The sequence below is a fragment of the Oculina patagonica genome, chromosome 12, assembly GCF_052425735.1.
Source record: "Oculina patagonica isolate OP01 chromosome 12, crgOcupat, whole genome shotgun sequence".
Classification (NCBI taxonomy): Eukaryota; Metazoa; Cnidaria; class Anthozoa; order Scleractinia; family Oculinidae; genus Oculina; species Oculina patagonica.
In genome coordinates, this window is record NC_135769.1 from 15,841,779 (window position 1) to 15,862,327 (window position 20,549).

The window sequence follows — 20,549 nt, forward strand, 5'->3', positions numbered from 1 at the left end:
TGACATGCAAATTTTGGTTCTTAGCCTATTCTAAATACATGTTTCATGAGGTACGTTTTGAAGTCAACAGAATATATGTCGTTGATTTGTGGACCAATTGTAGCAACTTCCATGAGCGTTTGTAAGCCATCGAAAGTCATATATAATATATATTCAAGTACGAATAGGCTTTTCTCGAGGTCGAAATATAAAGGCGTATCGCTTTTTTAACAGTATTTTTAGCCGACTAGGAAGAAAAAAATCCTGACGAAGCCACTAGGACAGCCCACGCGTTCATTTAATGAACCGATTGACCCATTTGGTTAGTTGTACTCACAACGCAAGGCGCAATTGACTACCATGCAGCTTTTTAAAGTGACCATACCTGTGGAGTGACAAAACCACTAGTCTCTACACACATTCTCCAGCCCATCAGCTTGCCATCATCCACGAACCTGTAACCAGGAATCAGTACTGTTTTGTTGGTACTTTGATTCGGGGCACTTCCGGCTGGAATCGAGAACAGTTCTCCAACAAGGTAAGAACGTGCATCTGTGAACAGAAAACATGGTTAGGGTCATCACCGACGGAAGGTAAGGCAGGATCTCGTGGAAGATCTTGGCTTCCTTCTAATCCCAGGGTTTGGAGGAGCCAGACAGCTCATCAGAACCCGCTATGTTATGAAGCGACTGGAATTATTGTTTATTGATTGGATGCTAGATGGCAGTGCTAGTCCTGTAGTCCATCACAGGTAACCCCCTCCCTAGCATTTTACCAACAAGTCACCGATGCCCTTTGATGCTCTTGGAAAAAGTGAGGTACTGTGAGAGTAAATTTTCTTGCTTTAATCATGAACACACCAAAATGAGCCCGGATCACTCGATTCGGGAGCCAGTAGCCCTCATATAGTGTCACAGTGACGCGTAGGTGACCTCTTTTCAGTCAATACAAAATGAAGTATGTAAGATTTTCCTTGTGAGACCGAGGTTGCTAAGTAGCATGACTTATCGTCAAGGCAACGAGCTGCTGTCGAGTACACAGTCTCAAGGCTGCCCAGTAAGATGCGCGGTCAGTCCGTCTGCCACGTGAAGAATTAGTGACGTCACGATTTAGCCGGAAGCGAATGCCTGGGTACTGGCTGCTTTGTGTTTCATTTGAAATAAAGTTACCTAAAATAGCGCTATACGAGCGCATCTTACCGTCCAAAGGTGTCAAAACGGCGCTCCCACCGGTGAAGTGAGCCCCAAGATGCATATTTGATCCTTGTAAAACTTTGACAGGACAAGCAAACTCTTGATTTGCTACTACAGCTGGTGGACAGTTGAGCTCAAAATGCTCCACAGAAGAATATACGTTGACCTGTAACAAGAAGCGTTTAATTAACAATTGCCCATGTTTAAGATCCGCTAAGTGCGCTTGGGAAGCTATAATTTCTTGTTTTATCGCGTGAAGTATATTTTGTGCTTTGTGCAGGAGATACTTACTTTACACATTCGCCCGTACACCCTTCTTATTTAGTGTCAGAAATTTGTCGAAAGGAGAGGAGAGGAGAGGGAGAGGGGAGGAGAGGGAGAGGAGAGGAGAGGAGAGGAGAGGAGAGGAGAGGAGAGGAGAGGAGAGGAGAGGAGAGGAGAGGAGAGGAGAGGAGAGGAGAGGAGAGGAGAGGAGAGGAGAGGAGAGGAGAGGAGAGGAGAGGAGAGGAGAGGAGAGGAGAGGAGAGGAGAGGAGAGGAGAGGAGAGGAGAGGAGAGGAGAGGAGAGGAGAGGAGAGGAGAGGAGAGGAGAGGAGAGGAGAGGAGAAGAGAGGAGAGGAGAGGAGAGGAGAGGAGAGGAGAGGAGAGTTTAATGAGGTAACTTACGGCCAATGAAGTTGACTTCATTTGCGCTTCACCATACTCTCCTAACATCGCATGTCCATAGACAATTTGCTGACCGTCTGAGTGATAGAGATACGACACCGATGCGTTATCTGTGGTAAGCACAATGTCTTCACCAAAGTCCAGCGTGTACGAAGCGCCTGAGTAGCTGGTAAACATGGCATTTATCTTCTCATACACAGAAACATTTTCTGGCATGGTCAGCTCGAAAGGAAAATTGTAATTTCCTAAAGCTTCGTAAACACTGTAAGCGTCTGGTCCGCCACAACGTAGCACTATGTTTCCAGTGCACGGGTCGTCGCAACGCGTGTCTCCTACTCTGTTGTTGGGGTCTACCGCGTCAGAACACAAGCACTGTTCACCGTTCCTTAGAGCGGAGTACTGGTACTCTGCGAGACCACAGCAAGTTGTGCAGATCTCGGGCGTTAAGGAATCTGAAGCATAGTCACCACATACGTCGAAAGTGCCGGCCGCATAACAACCAACGTAATTCGTAGCTGCATTTCAAGAAACAAGAGCAATATGTCAAATTTCAAAGAGAAGAATACTAGTCTTGCGTATGTATGTCTAATGATGGGCTTTCATAGACATCATAAAAATTGTAAAATCATTCTTGCTAAATACAAACAAAGCTTCTCTTTGAACTCGTTTTGTTGACAGGGCTTCTTTGACAAAAGTAATTCTGGAATTTTAATTTTTTGCGTTTTGACATTTTGCAAGGTACTGGTGTACAGAGTGGAAGGTAGCCACATAGGCTCTAAAGTCTAAACAAGGATTTATCGTGGCTTTCATTTTAAGGCGTAGGAAACGTGGTACCACACTCTGTGTTAACCTAATGTCAAATAGTAACTTAAGGGTTTACGTGTTGATGTTTTCCCCCCAAAACGCCGAATTTGGTCATTTCACGTTTTTGTTTCGTAAAGGACGGCTAAGACATGTACCAAGGTCTATAATACACATGAAAGCCCAGTGTTTCGCTCAGTTTTTAAACTTTTGTTTCGGGAAGTTTTCGTTGCCGTCATCATCGAAGTTTGGGTGGACTTACTGGTTTCGAAGGCTGCAGATATGCTATCATCATCTGCAACCTCTCCCGCGGACTTCATTTAGTGTTAGTAAAAACAAAAGATAAGTTAAACCTTTACTTACAGACTTTGGATATTTTAGATTCTAATTGTATGGAAACTAATTGACTTGGGGATTCCATACACACGCCCCCTTTTTTTTGAGCTGTTTGATGCACTTTCTAAGTGGCAGGGGCGATTGTTTACCAACCTGTAGGCGTTCCATACACTTCCACTGCGAGTGCCGGTTCATTATACCAAGACTTGATGTAAAAGCGAACAAATCGAGCGTCGAAAGGTGTAGTGATGGAGTTTTTAACTACACTTGTGGCATCTGTGTTTCCTGTGAACACCTGTGTAAAAACAGGAGACGAACGTGATAAAATGATCTACCGGACAAATACAAGACAGTTATAAATTTCACGTCCACAATAGTACACGTAAGGGCCTGGGAACGGGTTGGCGTGCAGGCCGCTTTTAATCTTTTCGGTGAACGGGAAGGTAACACCTCGATACTAGGGCCGAGAGTCTCCACGCAAGCACTGAAGAAGGGTGATTTTATTTAGGGTGTGACTCTTAACTACCAATTTGTTCAGCTTCTTTCACCTCCGTGTACGCCAATCAGAGAGCGCAAAAAACACTATTCACTTGTGTGGTATATACTTATCACTCCTTTTTTCTCAGTAGACTAGAAGAAGACAACAGTGACTAGTAGAAATCTTCTCTTGATTTACAATTAACCAACCCTGAAATCATCATTGAATTCAACGTTCTTCCCACCCTGTTTTACAACTTACAGGCGGTGGTCTTTCTTCGTTCTTCAGTGTTAATCAATTCACGAGAGTAGTAAGTCCTGTTTAAGTGGAATTCTTCCTTTCTTTCTATTTGCTTGTAGACAAACACTGTTTTCAATTTACGCCATGACTCATTGATAACTCTAAATGCGTTACTTTTGGAATCCTACGTAACATTAAACATTTAAGACGACGCCTTTGCACGGTGGACTTGGTTAATACGAATTGCGGACCTACTTTTCTTACCTTCACTGCGTCACTTTCTTCGTATGCTTGCCATGTAGCCCCACCCTTGCTGTGGCACAAAGTGTACGTTTCGCAGTATGACGAAATATCGCCACGAAAGAGACCTTTTGTAGCTACTGCCGAGACCGTCTTTACTTGGTATAGATCCGCCTGAAGCCACTGTTCACCTGTAGTGGTTCCTGGCTTCCATGCGAAATTCAACCAACTGTTATCTGTATATCGAAAGTATACAATGCATTCATCGGTTTATTCCCTTCAAACACCCTGACGGAGGAATTTAGCGAGATTTTTAGCGGATACCTCCAGGTAAAGATTTTTTAATCAAATTACATTTTTCTAAAACGTTTTAATTAAAAATTTCTAAATTGTTGCCAAAGTATTTGAGATGATTTTGCTCTAATTCTGTCATGTTCTGTGTGAAAATTTTAAACTTTGCACACACGATTGTTTACAGACATAGAACTGCGTGCAAAATGCAAAAAAATGTTTAATTATATTTAACGTTCATAACTGATGATGTCTCTCTATAAACTATTATTAATTTAATCCACGGGTGTTTTCTCTAGGGAAAGCACGGGCTGCATATAGTAAGTTGGATAAGATCTGGAAGAACAGTCAATTTACCTACAAGACTAAGATCAAAATTTTCAAAGCTAATGTCATCTCGGTGTTGCTGTATGGTTGTGAATGCTGGCCGAATGACCATAACAGACGAGAAAAAACTGGATGCGTTCTTGCATAAGAGCCTTCGCCGGATGTTAAAGATCTACTGGCCAATGCGGATAACAAACGAGGAGATTAGAGCAAGAGCAGGAATGGAGACAATAAGCAAGCAAGTGGCAAGGAGGAGATGGACGTGGCTGGGTCACGTCCTCAGAATGGATCACCACTCACATCCACGAATTGCCCTCACATGGGTACCTGAAGGCAAACGGAAACGGGGTCGACCGCGCGAGACTTGGAGAAGGACTGTCGAAAGGGAGCTAGAAAAGAAAGGTTTAAGAACATGGGCAGCAGCAGCAGCATCGGCTGTGGAGGACAGAACAGCCTGGAGGCAGAGAGCTTACGGCCCAATTCTCCACTTGGAGAACGGATAAATGATGATGATGTTTTCTCTCATTTTTTGGGTGCTATAAGACAACACCTATCGACTGTACCCCCATAAAACAGTAAGTTTACTTCCCTTTGACCATGAGCGTTGAGTATAGTGACCAACATACAATTTCTCTTTACCTTGTCGATACATTGTAGAGTAGACAGGTAGTGAAAAGTAATGAAAAACATCATTTGAGGGATGTTGTCTTGATATTCACCTAAATTCTCAGAACTTACATTAAAGTAAATGTATTAAAGTCAATAAGGAGAAGAGATATTTTGATCAAACCTGACGGTCCTCGCCAAGTCAGTCGACCTCTTTGTGCGCTAAAGCCCTCTGTTTCCGAAGAGGCAAACAATTGTCCGGACCTTCCTGTACCAACACCAAGTTTAGCTGAAAGAAATAGTCAAAACAATTAAAATTTAAAAACGTGATTATGCATGTTATTTCCCCAGGATATCACAGTGGAGAAATGCTGGAAAAATCATGCGAAAAAATAAAAAAATGACGGGATGTTAATTCCAGGGATATCGTGATACAAATATGTTGGAATCTCAGGGAATATCATAATATAATTCCCAGAACTTCCCAGGGTTATAACCACTGACGGAACTTTCTACCAAGACCAAGGGAATTTAATTTTGCAGCTATGTACGGGATTTTTTTACAATCTACCAGGATCGGGGGAGGGGGGGGGGGGGCAAAAATCAACAAAATGGCTCAGCAGGTATAGCGTGCGATAGACGCAGGGTAAAAAAGATCGATTGATACTTACAATTACTGCTTAGCCCATCTGGTTTAAAACACGTTCCGTCCTGATAACAACAGCCGACTAAGTTGCATTCATTCTCGGTAATGCCCGACCAACCACAAGTTATACGATCAGCTGTTTCAATACTGGCGCAAGGTGGATATTCTGATAAGAAAGAAAAAGAAATGAACATTAAAAACCATTAGGACCGATTCGCACGAGCGGACAAGTTTGAAATGTCATGAACATTTTTGACAAAAACAAAATTGTCGCGACAAGTCGGAGACATCTTTTAAAAAGAGAACAAAAGGTGAAATTATGATGAAATCTACCAATTGTTACAAAACTTGTCCGTCTAAGCTAGGCAGCTGAAGAAATGAAACTCCAGTCGAGAATTGAGCCACAAGCGCTGAGGGTTTCGGTTACAACAAGGCTCCCTCTATACGCAACAAATAAACAAACGTTTGCTGAGACATTTAAGTAAAAATACAAACATTATAACGATACGACGTTTCGGTGCCGTAATGACACAGAAACGTCGTATCGTAACAAACAAACAAACAAACAAAAACATACAGACAGACAGACAGTCAGACAGACAGACAGAGAGTCAGACAAAAAAATAATAACCAAACAAAGCTAAACAAACGAGTAGATAAACAGACAGACAGAGAGGCAGAGACGGATAAGTAAATAAATAAACCTACCCGTCTGCAATTCATAGCAATGGAATGCCGACATCATCTCTTCCCTGTTCAAAGCTCTTTTCCAGATAACAAGATGATTGAGTCTGCCAAGAGATTCCCCGCCTTCGGGACGCATCCCGGCAAGAAGATGCGAGTACTTTTCCACGACTCTAGACGTGGACTCACGCACTCCCCGAAACTGCTCCGCTCCGTTGACAACAATCCATGGCTCTTTTCCTCTTTCCCAGCTTACGAACACATGGTAATAAGTCTGTGGAGCTATTTTGACACTTACTTGACCATACTCATCAGTTGAGAAAATCTGAGCAGTTAACAAAGAGGTGGCGGTCTTGTAATAGATTGCGATTCCTCGATCAGTGGCTGTTTCTGCGCTGTGTAAGATGTCACTGTCTATACTGCCCTCCACAAACAACCAGAAACCAAGTGTGATGCCTCTGTCGCACAGCGCAGCGTCCCCAACACAATCGCCATAAAAGTCCCCAAAGTCAATTGTCTTACTTGCAGAACTTTCAAGTTTCAGGTCTCTTGAATTCATGCCATGATATGCGGGACCAGCGTGGTAAAATTCTTGCGTGTCAATTTTTCCGTGCTTTAAGCCAATCAAGTCATAAACGGTGCCTGCTACAAATTTGTCCAGCGGCCAGTAGTGATCAGCGTCTTTGTAGCATTTGTCTGTAAAGAGCAAGTACGAGTGAAGTCATTTTTTGAACGGACTGGCTCATTAGTGACTGAAAAATGTGGCTACTCTATGAATAGGCTGCTTGTCCATCGCAAGTTTTCCGAAAAAATTTTCAGCTTTCACACCCGGGGGCTACCCCTGTCCCAACCATTCGCTTGTACCTATTTAAACTAGCGCGAAGTTCGTAGTGGGAAAACATTTATCTTTTTCTTTTTTTTTGCAAGTTTATCATACAAAGCAATAGTGGCTGTTTTACAAAAGTGAAGAAATAATTGCACGTCCATCCTTGGCAAACGCGGACGGCATCGTTAAGCACATACATGTGCATGCATGTGTGTTTCTTCTGGACCAGTTATTAATTATAACAAAAAGGAATTTTTCGGTATCAACCTAACAGTATTTTTTCTTTCCTCCTTCATTATAAGGGAATTTAAAACAGTTGATTTCATTGGCTAGATTTTATTCTCTTATGTGGATTCCACGACGCACGGCGGAAAGAGACAAGAACGGGCGTACGGACGCGCCGTCAACATGTCTCACGCGAAATACGCGTCAGTGGAAATCTACCTTTAAACTCTAGCCAAGCAAATCGTGTGTCCCCAGAGAGACCTACTCCTTGTGCAAAGGCTCCACCGGCTAAGAGGGTCAGGTGGCTCTTGAGACGAGAATAAAATAAATTTAGACTCACTTGGTCTGTTGCAGAGATGGAATTTCGTCTCTAAACTGGAATCTGCGGTGAACGAAACGTAGCCAACGGAAATAGGAGAAGGGTCATTCCACTGAAGAAGAATTTCTCCCCCAGACCCCAGCACCAGGTTGCTTGACCGGAAGTCAATCCAGAAGGTGGTCCGCCATTGGCCTGCCAGTAAACTTGGTGTATCTGCGGATCCTTCTACCGATTCAGACCCACCTTCGTCAGAACGATAAAGCTGTGACTGATCCTTGCCAATGCTAAAGCGGTATCTAGCTGAGTTTACTTGTGGCTTTTTATAAAGAGTTATCAGAAACTCCAAGGGCGTTCCCGACATCGACCGAAAACGACATAGTTTTCCCGAAAAGAGGATGTATTTCCGAGTTTTTCCCAGCTGGGAGAGTCACGCTGCTACAAAGTTTATCTGAAAAAGAATGTTAAGTTCACTTAAAACATCAGAAACATTTGGGCTAGCTCAGTGTTACAGTGCGAACCGGACCGGGGCACCCAGACAAAGTAACCAATCACAAAGCAGAACGACAACAATAGAAAAAGAAAGAACTGTTTGGATTAAAGATCCATTGAGTTTAGTTCAACTGGTGCCCGACTTCAGACCGTACGATGTTACTCTGATCTAGGGAATAGTTTCTTTTAGATGAAATCAATTTTATGTGTACATGAAGGCAATACGTTAGATGGTCGAGGAACAATTTATCAGAGAACACCATTTCTGGCCTTAAGGCACATGCAAGAGGCAATTAACCCGAACGAAACTAAATGGATCATTTTCAAAGTAAAATCACGTGAATGAATGAAATACATGCTGGGAGAGCGCACTGCTTGATTCTGATCTCGTTTCCACGCAACACAGAACCTGTGACTATAATTCTGAACCAAAGGAATCCCTTTTATAGTTCGAATGCAAATATGGCACGGAGACGGAGAATTTAAAAACAGCAAAACTTGGTTAAAGAAACTCAACCACTACGCTCCAAATTTGAGGAAACATCCGGTTCCAAACCCGGACATTGAAGCAGTTTGGTGCACATAACATTTGCACACGCGAAATTAAGAACTAACCTGTTCTGGTTCTACCAATAATTGAACAACAGGCGGAGTGGCTGCCCACAGCACTTGACCGGACACACGAGCCCGGGAGGGAACGGAAAACAGGGACAAGGGGGATAGTACCAGAGAAAGGTGAGTAACTTTTATACCATGCCATAGAAAATACGCTTAGTAAATTTCATCAGAAATACAATCGCAGCGCACGATGGGAAGGTTGGGTACTAAATACCGTCGAATATAAACGGCTTTCCTGGATTCTGATTGGCTGTACTGTTCTATGGCATGGTATAAAAATAAGAATGCAAGCTGTTTAATAGAACGATCTATAGAAATCTTCTGAGAACATTGGATTTTTTCAAAATCTTTGCAGTGTCTATGGGAACCTTTCAGAGACTTCAGGCGATCCTTAATTGGAAACTTTTCACAACCATAAATCAAAGCATGAAATAAGCTTTCAGAAGACTTCGGCCAAAGTCCTTTGAAGACTTTCAGGAACTTCAGTAATATGACTATAAACTGGTTATCGCTAAAGAAGAAACAAACCTCTGATGCAGTTATTATGATAAAATTCGATTTCCTTGAATCCGTTTAGCCCAGTGGAAGTATAAATGGTATCCACCTCAATTTTCACGGTAGTGGTGCTAACATCCGGAAAGTGTCTTACATCCCAGACTGCCGTGCCGGCCTCATTTTTGGCCAATTCCACCTACAGACACAGGGTTGAAAGATGTGGCGAAAGCATAAACATTAATAAGGTAAATTGAAGTTCTCGTGGTGGTGGTTTGTGGGGGAGGGGGAGGGGTCCCCGTGTTCCAAGACCGTAAGAGGGTGTAAGGTAAGGTAAAGTCTGTCCGAGCAAGGGCCCATACAGCCGGAGCTTATCCCGGTATTCCGTAGCATTAAGCGACTGAGAGTATTGCTCCCCCCCCCCTGGATAGGATGCCAGTCCTTATCGCAGGGATTACCCCTCAGCAGTAAATTCCCGGTACATTTTTACACCTGGGTGGAGAGAGGCACTGTGAGAGTAAAGTGTCTTGCCCAAGAACACAACGCAGCGCCCCGGCCAAGAGCGGAAGGACCTTCAATATATCTCCTTAAATTATCAGCTTCAGAAGCAGAAAAATAGGGAGAAAGCAAAGCGTGATATACATACTAGTTGCCGGAGTGCAGGAACCTGACCGGAACACACGAGCCGGCCGGGAAGAAAAACAGGAGGGACCAGAACGGGCGCCAAGAAAAACGCACTACGCGAGAAACAGCGCAGCGCACAGGGAAGGGGGGCCGAACAGGCCCTGTCTGTGGGATCTAGGCATGGTATAAAACAGTGTATGTACTGAACAATTTAATGCATGGTTTACGATAAAGGGAGCGCAGTTTTTGGTCGACAGCGATTTAATATGTTACAAGCACGAAGTGTTTTCGAGGCCACAATTATCATTTTGAGTACTGGATAAGGTCACGTTTCTGGCGATGATTTATTCTTCTGCCATGGAAATAGCAATTGATCACTGGAGAAATGCAACAAATCCTTTAAACTGAAGTATACAACTGTTGTCACTGAGGCCACCTTTGAAAAGAAAATATACACTTGAGTCACTTACAAATTCTTCCGAACCATCAGAAAACTCAAGTCGTAGACCTTTAATCTGATCAGTGGCTGAAGACTTCTGCATAACACGTATGGTGTTGATTAGGTACTCTCTGCTGAACTGGATTTTGACCCATTGGCCAACTCCACCGTCACTTTCCCATTGGCTATGCAGTGTCTTTGTCTATTACCACCCCACAGGCAGCCGAGTTGAAAGATGCATCAATACAATGCCCGCCACTTCCCACTGCTGCTACGTTTGTGTGGCTGCAGCGAAGATAGTCTGGAGAGAAACATTTAATTAACCAGTATTAGATAGTTCCTTATGAATTGCAACAACATGAAGCCCTATGGCTTTAAAGACGGGCCTATACTGCGTTATTTCCTATTGTTGTTGTTCAACAAAAGTTGCTTTATATTGAAGCGTTAATCCGATATACGAAACTCGGCCGCTAGTATAAAGGCCAAACGCTGTATGCTTTGAATTGTTTACACCGCTTTGAATGTAGAGATGTCAGAGGTGTCTGTTTTCTTTCTTATACCAGAGCTCATGAAATATAATTGTTTCTTTTGTTTATATCTTGTACTAGCCCTTTCTAACTGCCCTGTTCCCTCCGCCCCATACCCCTCACCCCATCCAGGCAATTCAAAGTGGCTGATGAAAGATGACCCATTGTAAGCCAACCAGAATGCGCGACGTTCAATACCCTTCCGGCAAAAAAACATACCCGAAAGCTTGAGACGGGCGTCTGGGCCCGTCTTAAAAAAGGAAAGACTAAAAGAAAAGACTAACACAAGCAGTGAAAAAACTGGCTTGGCAGGGAGGGCGGAGCGTAACTTTTTGCGGGGTTTGAAAAGCTCGACGTCTGTTGGTAGGAGGAGAGTACTGAAGAGATGAAGTCAAATTTACCTTATTATAGGAATATAACGAAGCATTTTAACAACTCGAACGAAATTTACGCGTAATAAAATTAACGCAAATTTAAGAAACGTTCTGGTTTAATGCTTATAGTAAACGTGTCTACATCAATAAAATTAACGCGAATTTTTGAAATTCGCGTTAATTCAGTGAAATTAATAAGGTAGGTGTTTTTTGAACTTCAGAAGATTTCTCGTCGGGGGTATACATCTTATTTATAAAATTTGGCTATCAGAAAATTAAGGAAGCAGTAGGTTTCCTGTGACTTTGTTCAGTCCCAAAATTCAGTCACATTGTATAAAATTGTGATTTTAAAAAGCGCGCTTCGAATGGATTTCACGAGTAGTCGAGAACTCGATTATGGTCCGGCTGACATTAAATTTCTTCGCTTTCTTTCAGTCAGTGAAGACATAAACACTACAATGTTACGCTCTATTAGTATCAGGCAATACGCATGCAGTGTCATGCAGATTTGGGAATTAAAAGACTGGAGTTCATTGCAAGTCTCAATCTCCGCGAAACAGAAAACGCGCCATTGTAATTCCACAATCACATATGAAAACTGGTTTAGTTTTAGAATGTTCTTAAGAATTTACATAGCTACCAATGTGACGTTCACGTGTTCGGTTCCAGTCCTCTACATGTGTACAAGTTCCGGATAGCTCGAACACAACCTTTGGTGTTTTTCCGAATTCACTCGAAAGTTTCAATCACTATAGTTACGTACGCAAACACTGTAAAAAAAAAACATCACTGCATGCAAACAAAAAGAAACCCGATTTGCCAAAAACGTTCCGAATCCGAAACTCATTAGAAGGTTTTCATTTTGTCAAAATTAACACAATCGAGATCATTAACAATATGATGGCAATGAAACGGTCTATTTTTGATGTTCCTACGTCATACAGAAAACCATACATTTATACAAATAAGATATCACAACGTTTAACTGATTTGCCATCTGGTAATCTACTATAGAGATGATACAAAGAAATGTGGACTGGCCTGAAAGTTTAAAAACATAATTCAGTTGTCACAAATAAATTGGTGATTGTGACAGAAATGTGTGTCAGCCATTGCCAGGCGAACGAACCACTTTATAAATAATTTAATTCAAGTTCTTGATAATACAGAAAATTTGAATTTACCTCTCAATGCTTACAGGTAAATCTTTGAATTAGTTCCAGTAAGAACTTTCAGTGTCCAGGTATAATATACTCGATTATCAAGTAAAATGTATTAGTAGAAATTTGGGCCTAAATGTTATTAGTTTACTGATAAAACTGTAAGAAATACTGAAAATAATATTTGTAAGACTAATTTACCATGGCGATAAATTAAAACAGTAGGGAAGTCACAGGAGTTAATAACTTCTAATTCATTTGATTTCAGTGTTTATGCATTGTAGAGTAACTGCAATAATTATGATTCAAAATTAAATGACCGAATTTACCTCTAAACTCAAAATCCTTAGAAGGAGACGACAAAATTGCTCAATGTTCTTGCAGTTGTTGCGATTTATACATGAACAACAGTTGACACGATATTTCACGCACTAAAGAAGTGCTTTATTTATTAAAAACAAACTGCGTGTTAATAAAATTGGTTTAACAAAAAAAATCAATTAATAAACGCAACGACCGAAAGATCTGGTGAATATACCTTCTCTGTCTACACATAAGTAAACCTAAAAGTAAAGTTCCTCTATTTATACACGGCTGTGTTTAAAGCTAGAAAGTTTAGTAACACGCATTTTTTCCTGATAAATACAGCAGTTTTATAATGCGTAAAACGCCGCGGCAGCTGCTTTCTTGTTGTGCGGAATTTTTTTATTTTTCACTGTCGATATACTTCAGTCTTTTCCAAGTCGTATTGCCACAACCCAGTTTGCCAAAATCAAAATCAAACTCAAATTCAATTCGGTTCAACGTCTCATGCTGAAACCATCCAGTGTAACGCTTATGAGAACGAATTTCCGAACATGAACAGATAAAAGTTCACACCTACACATTCGCAACAGGAATCCTAAGAGTGTATGCATCATTCGACTTTCTTCATCAGAACGTGCCTTTGCAAGCAACTTTGAATGCTACAATTGCCGATTACCTAAAAAAACCGTACTAAATTGGAACTTTCTGTTTTCTTATGTAGTGTTTGGTCCAGATTATATTGTTAGCACTTTGAAAAGATCCAATATTAAAGAAACAAAAAGGCCAGACTGTGTGGCATTTACACAATGTCCGATCTATAAAGAAAGCCCGAATTATGCGACGTTTCAAAAACGCATTGATTTTCAGTGAATACAGAGTATTTTCAGAGAAAGGGAATTGCTGTAGGTTTCGGTTGATTTTAAATCAAATGTTCTAGAACGTTTTCATTATTAATAATTAAAAGTTTGCCCATGCAAGGATTACTTGAATTCTTATGAACCGATTTTAGAGGTTTGCAAAAACTTACTAAAAGATTTGATATCTTGAATAGTCGTTCTAACAAATGCGAAACGACACAAAAAAAGTTTGGATAAATTTAAGCTCTGAATTAGTAGTAATTGGGCTGGGACCTTCGCTTTAATGAACGTTTAAGCCAGTGCGTTACTTAATTAGTTTTACAATGAAATGAGTATAAAGTTTCCCTTATATTAATTGAGAGAATGTTAATTCAAACGGGCAAATATTAGGGAAAGTGAACAAAACCTCGTTGACGATGTTGAGCAAAGTAAAACAGTAAATTTGCCAGGAAGAAATATTTCTTTATAGCTCAGAGTTACTTAGCATGTTCAGCTTTAACTCAGTTTTAGACGGTTGTACTATACAGAAACATCGCCAGCTTCAAATAAGACAAAGTTAAAATAAATAGTTTGGAAATTACAAACTTACTTGGCACAACATATTCTCCTTCAGCTGGTAGAGCCTGAAAAGAAGAAGATGCTAAATGAGTAATCTTCATAAATGATACCCAGAATGTGATAAAATGTGTCTTGGTAGGCAAAACATTTTTAGATTTTTGTTCTTACCTGACAAACGAAGAAAACTGTAAAAACTGTTCTCACAAGAAAACCAATGTTCTTCATTTTAAAAGATTCTTTTCACTGTGTTAGTTTGGTTGTCACTTTTCACATTTTCCCCACAGTCTTCCGCAGTTTCGCAAATAAACAAGTCAACTATATTAACTCAGAGGTTAATTCGCTGAAATCAAACCCTTTGCCAGAGGGGTATTAATAACTTATCACTCTTCAAGCCGCCAAGAACTAAAAGAACTGGCCGGCCTATTTGGACAATTTCGCTCTTTCCAAGAAACACGTCGAATCGACCGAGTTGGTCTTGACGAAGTTGGAACAGCGAAATGAATAAATATTTTGAGCTCAAACGAAGTTAGTTAAACAACTTTGCTGGGTGCCTCGGACATTGTTCGCAGCGCACCTGCACACTCAGGTAACTAATTCCAAAAGATTTGGGAACATCCAATTATGCTAATCACTTAATGCGCGGTAATTTTTATTCACCAAAACCACCGACGACATAAAAAGCGGATAATTTTGAAAATCATATTGATACAGCATGTATAAAGCATTCAATTTTTCAAAGGTGTTGGCAATTCATAATGGTTTTTGTTTTTGGCAGCAGGTTTGCAATGCCATTCCAGGGAGAAAACTCGGTGTGTTTATGGAAACAATCAAAGTTTCGCGCTGTCGTAAAAATAAAAATTAGCTGCTTTGTGTAATTAAACGATATAATTGCACATTGACCCTGGGCGAGAAATCGGGGTTACTTCTAAAGTGCTGGTATAATTCCCCCGATTAACGGAGAAAATTATATTTTGGGACGTGAACGTTTTCCGACGCGCAGAATCAGTCGGCTTCAACTTTGGCTTAATAATAAAAATGAAATTTGCAGTAAGCAGTTTTCTAAAGCTTTCGATTTAGATTCGTTCGTTTAAGGACCCGATCCTGTCTAGGCTCATCAAAAAAAGTTTCAATGTCAAAAGCTATACTTTCAACTCACATTTTTTAAAATTAACTTCGTTGATAGTGAAATCGAATAATTTCGAGTTTCCAATAAATGCTGAAATCCTTTCAGGATACCTATGAAAATCTTTTGTTTTACTTGTTTCAGAACTGTGTTCAAAAAAGCGTGTGGAGGGAAGCTCTCCCGTTTCGGCGGCCATTCTTAAGTAATCTATTTCCTTGAAGCCGGAAGTTCCGCTGAATTGCGTCTACAGATGTGGGTTATGATCCACGGAAGTGGCCTATTTTGTTCGCATATAGCTACATGTATAGCTAGCATCTCTCATAAGTGAGCTTTCCTTGTGTCAATCACAATAATATATCTTCAGAATATACGTTCTCAAATAGCGGTCGTTTGTCCTAGATATCAATCTCCAATTGAAGCAGATTTATTGGCTCACAAGACAATAAATAAACAACATAAACAAACTTTATGGTCCCAAAAACCGATAGGATCTAAATACTGAACATACGTGAGTTAACTTTGTATCTAGCTGATAGCTCTTATTTACTGATATATTCAAATTGTAAATTTTGTAGTGATTAGATCCTCCAATAGAATTCAGTGCTTCTGTTTTGTTATGATGGTCCTTCCTTGCACAAGATAATTCTGTCTAAATAAGTGGAATAAGGACACCTCTTTCGGAGACAAAGCCAGTTTGTGTAAACAGCACGCAAGTAAACACTGAATCGACTGAATCCCTAATAGCCTTTAATCCTAAAATACCACATTCTACAAAATGTATTTAACCAAACACAGAGTCTCGCGAAAGGCTGAATAAACGTTTTAAGACCCATAGGAACACCTGCTTTATAATGGCGTCATACCTACGTCATCATAACTGCTCTTGTGAAATAAATCAAACTATTAAGTGAGCTTCGGGAATTTTATCATTCGGCTGCCTTGACTGCGAACAAACATTGACAAACAGGGGAGGGAGGAGGAAAGGAACGGGGGGGGGTGACACGCGGGGAGCGGCGGGCCGGAACCAGCCGAGGCCGGGCGCACAAGAGGAGCGGAGAGAGACGGCACGACGACCAGCCCGGCACGGGCACGCGGGGAGACGACGGTGAGGAGGCGCACAACGAGAACGAGGCGGGGGGGCGGAGCGGGGGGGGAGGGCGCGCGAGGGGAGCCCAGACCAGGGGAGCGGGGGCGGGCCGGGACCCCCCCCCCAGGGGAGCGGCCCCCCGAAAAGGACGCCCTGCAAACAAAACGGTGATTGTCAGTTTCTCAGTGAAGTGAGATAGAGCGAAGTAGTCCTTTGCTGAAAATAAACCGAGTTTAATGAACTAAAAAAAATATGATTTTGTCGATTGAGGCACGGCAATTGCCAGACGATCAATGATAAAATAAAAAAAATTCAATTAGTCGTAAACGGCTAATTTAACTTATTTGACGAATTGGCACTTGGCCGGCCCCACTATAGATGGACAAAAGTTTCACGCCTTATTTGCTGGTTGTCGATGTAAAACTTTAGGCGCTTTGTCGCTCCACTCTCTCAATAGGAACGAGGAGCCAGTCGAAGGGCAATTCAACCGGGATGACGCAACAGATACCACGACTACTGCTGAGCTGGCTTTGTAATAGTCAACAGCTAAGGGGTGTTTTGTTTTGTTTTATTTATTTAGCTTTATTTATTCAGTAAGGACCAAGGGGGAACTGTATTCTAAATGAAGATGTCGAGACACCTGCTAAATACTGGGCTCCCTGTAACTGCTGTGCATTCGGGTCAACCCGCAACCTTTTCCCGCTGCGTTGACCCGAGTACGCGAGGACCGCGAGTGCCCAACCGCGCGAAATTTGAGACGCGCGCCACATCCGGTGATGTTTGCTGTGTTCTGTGTGTTGTGTTCGTAGTCTTCGTATCTTCGCTTTGCTACAAGTTTACAGCATAAGTAAGAACGTTTTGATATAAAGCATTATTTCTGGTGGTGAATGCGAGTAATTTGGACGAATAGACCTGGAGTTGACAGGTATTAAAGGGAAAAGAGGTAAGAATTTGCTATCTACACACACTAAACTAGGCACGAGGGCCGGCACGAGGTTGATGAGGTTTGCAACACCAATATTTATAAGTTTATTTTCTCTAAAAATTACGAAATTGGGAAATTAAGAAGCTTTGTTACTCATCAAAACGATATAAATCAATGCGCAAAGGTGTTGTTGAGTAACAAATGTTCATTATTATTCATGAATGGAAGCTACTCCGATGCCCATGTTTCGGCGATTTCCGTCAGTATAAAGCAGCTAGCCTGGTCAGTAAGCTTAATTTATGTAATTACCTCATGTCAAACGTGCCAGAAAGGGTCATTAAGAACACCCAAGAGTTAAAACAGGATAGAGACTTACCTGTTACCTTACCAGCAGTCCAACGCGCGCGCACACAAAGCGGCTTTCATTGCGCTGCCCACGCATGTTGCCGACACGTGACGGGGAGGGGTGTGTGTGATTACTCTGGGCCGGGTTGTTCAAAGCACGATTTAGCTAATCCAGGAATTTTGATTTCAGTTTTTTAATTTTTCAGTGGGGTTTTCTGTGTACATTTTCTGTCCTTCAGTTTTGACATTGACTAATCTCAAACCCCACAAAACATATGCAGTAAACAGTGGCAGATCCATACCTTCAGATAAGGGGTGGGGGGCTCCCCTAGATCCGCCACTTGTAAAAATGCCGCAGGCTTTCATACAAGAGAAATTGACATTCTTAATTGACTTTCGATATTCAACCCAATATTAACATCAAATTTAGGTTATATAAATGTCACATGCTCTGATTTCATAGGTGTTTACTTCTATCTGGACAACTAACCAGTAAATATTCATTAAATATGTTTTGGTTGCATTATTCATGCATAGATGATAGTGTTTAGAAGCCAAAACAAAAGATTGTGCATGATTTGGGACCTTCCAACAGAAATCTTTGCATCTTTGTCTGCTCCTTTAAATTTTCCAGGTATGGAAATACCTATGGTATACCATAAAATTCCGGTTATAAGCCCTGGGCTTATACAACTTCGTAAGGGGTTTTGTGTGGGCTTATAAGCGGAGGGGCTTATATAAAAAAATGTTTCGAAACGAGCCACGGGAGTGTTGATCGAAATATGTTTTTAGGTTAAAAACGCGTAATAAAGCAACATTTAGCCCTGTTCAGTACTGTCATCCGGCGGAGGGGGGCTTATATGCGGGGGCTTATAATCGGATGTATTTTTTTGTTTCCAGGTAAATGGGCCTATAACCGAGGATGATTATAAGTGGGGGGGCTTATAACCGGAATTTTACAGATATTGTTTAAACACAAACTTTTGAGTTGTCTCAACTCACTCAAATGTTTGCATCAGAGTAATATCTGCACATTAAGTTTCATGTGTTATAACGTCTTAAGTACATAAGGTAATAGCCTATTAAAGGCATTAAAGGGCAACAATGGCAAAAAAAACCAAGATACACAAATCATTAGGCTTTAGATGAATGGATCCACTTGCATCAGCTGACTCAAAAACACTATTGTTTATTCTCTGTTGACCTGTAAATAAATTATTTGTTTCATTCTTTACATTTTGTTAACAACATTTGTATCACTACAAATATAATATTCCAAGTTACATTTTGACCTCCAACTTTGACCACCAGGTCTATTCATTCAGTTCATAAATTAAAACAATTTAATATATTTTTAAAAGAGGCAATGTTCTTCAGAGTTTAACTTATAACATTTTTTTATGAATTAATTATTTAGTTGACTGTACACACCTCGCTTTCAAGGAATATGGCATTGGCTAATTTTCAGCAAAGCAAACTGTAAAAACACTGAGCAAAAGAATTTTGAAGTGAGCCTTAAAGGATCCCAGTCAGCCTCCGCCATTTTCTCTGCCATTTAAATTTGGATATTTCGTATGTTGAAAAGAAATCCTTGTACATCCTTGTGCGTTTGCAACAAATGCTTTTTAAAATTATCGGTGCTCATTCTTTTGTTTTTGTGGAGTGAAATTTATTAGTTAATTTATTATAGGATCATAGTCAGCTCCCCGCATTTCGATGCCATCGAAATTATGAAAACTGTATGGCAAAGCAAAAGCTCTTATATTGCACTTGAAGTCTGTTTAATTACTTTTGGCAGTTTCACATTGATCTCTTTCCTTTAGACACACTCCGCAAAAATATAATACCGAAATTCTCGTATGTAAACAAAAACAAAGGCATGGCTGACTAGGGTCCTTTAATACCCACTCTCCTTCCTCCCCTTTCAAAAAAAATACCTTTTAGCATCCACATAAGCTACCTTTTAACTATTATAAAATTAATACCAGTAAATTATTTAGTAACATGAATAATACGAAACTACATTGCACAGGTGTTCAAGACTCTGGACATCTGGCAATGCACTTGACTAACACAAGGCCCTTTTCTTGACAAATAAATCTATCTACACATATATATTGTTTTCTCTTTATGTCAATGATTCTGTGTATTTTCATACATAAACAAACTGCATACTTAATTCACAGCCGGGACTTCTTGTTCAACTAAATATCTTCTAGCCTGGGTGGCCAAACTTATCAATGAGCAAAGGTTTCCACTTACCCAAGCTGCGAGGTACATCTTCCCATTCTACTCAACTCAGGTAAGTCTAGGGTCCCATTGCTTGTTATAAAATGGCAAACTCTAATTACATGTAGTTTGTCTATTTCATTGACTCCTTTTGAGAACATTCTCCTACCAATGCATTACATGTATCAATACCAGAAAATGCCAAGCACAGTAAATAGTCTGCAAGGGGGCTCACCTTTGGACCACATACACCTGCAAGAAAGAGTCACCTTTGGGCCACACAAGCGGGGAGGGCCATTAATGCAAGAACCTGTGACCCAAAGGTGAGCCTTCTCGCATAGTAATGAAGGCAACAAAGTAATAATCAAAGATCTATATTAGGCCTATTTATACAAAAAAAATAAGACATGGCTTAAAAAAGACATGGCTTAAATAAGACGTACACTGGGCATATTAATGGTACGCAATCCTGCCTCGTGACTAAAACAAGGTGCATCTAAAACAGGACATGGCTTATTTTGGACTAGGTTTGAGCTGTTC

General features: G+C 40.9%; 1 protein-coding gene and 1 long non-coding RNA gene across 2 annotated transcripts in view; both read right to left on the reverse strand.

Moving 5' to 3' along the window:
* LOC144632646 (uncharacterized) overlaps positions 1-9,618 on the reverse strand; it is a 33,640-nt gene extending 24,022 nt beyond the window's left edge. Inside the window, exons 1-10 of the mRNA XM_078491326.1 lie at positions 9,492-9,618; positions 7,878-8,304; positions 6,511-7,182; positions 5,828-5,968; positions 5,341-5,445; positions 3,957-4,168; positions 3,128-3,269; positions 1,838-2,352; positions 1,179-1,338; positions 365-531 (exon numbers count right to left, since the gene is read on the reverse strand). Coding sequence (XP_078347452.1) covers positions 365-531; positions 1,179-1,338; positions 1,838-2,352; positions 3,128-3,269; positions 3,957-4,168; positions 5,341-5,445; positions 5,828-5,968; positions 6,511-7,182; positions 7,878-8,217 — 2,454 coding nt within the window. The 5' untranslated portion in view covers positions 8,218-8,304; positions 9,492-9,618. The remainder of the gene's footprint in view (positions 1-364; positions 532-1,178; positions 1,339-1,837; positions 2,353-3,127; positions 3,270-3,956; positions 4,169-5,340; positions 5,446-5,827; positions 5,969-6,510; positions 7,183-7,877; positions 8,305-9,491) is intronic.
* Positions 9,619-10,628: 1,010 nt separating this feature from the next.
* LOC144632649 (uncharacterized) lies at positions 10,629-14,774 on the reverse strand. Its single transcript, XR_013566928.1, has 3 exons — positions 14,469-14,774; positions 14,332-14,365; positions 10,629-10,819 (listed from the first exon to the last, which is right to left on the reverse strand). It is a non-coding gene; the product is annotated as an uncharacterized LOC144632649 (long non-coding RNA).
* Positions 14,775-20,549: the final 5,775 nt, after the last annotated feature.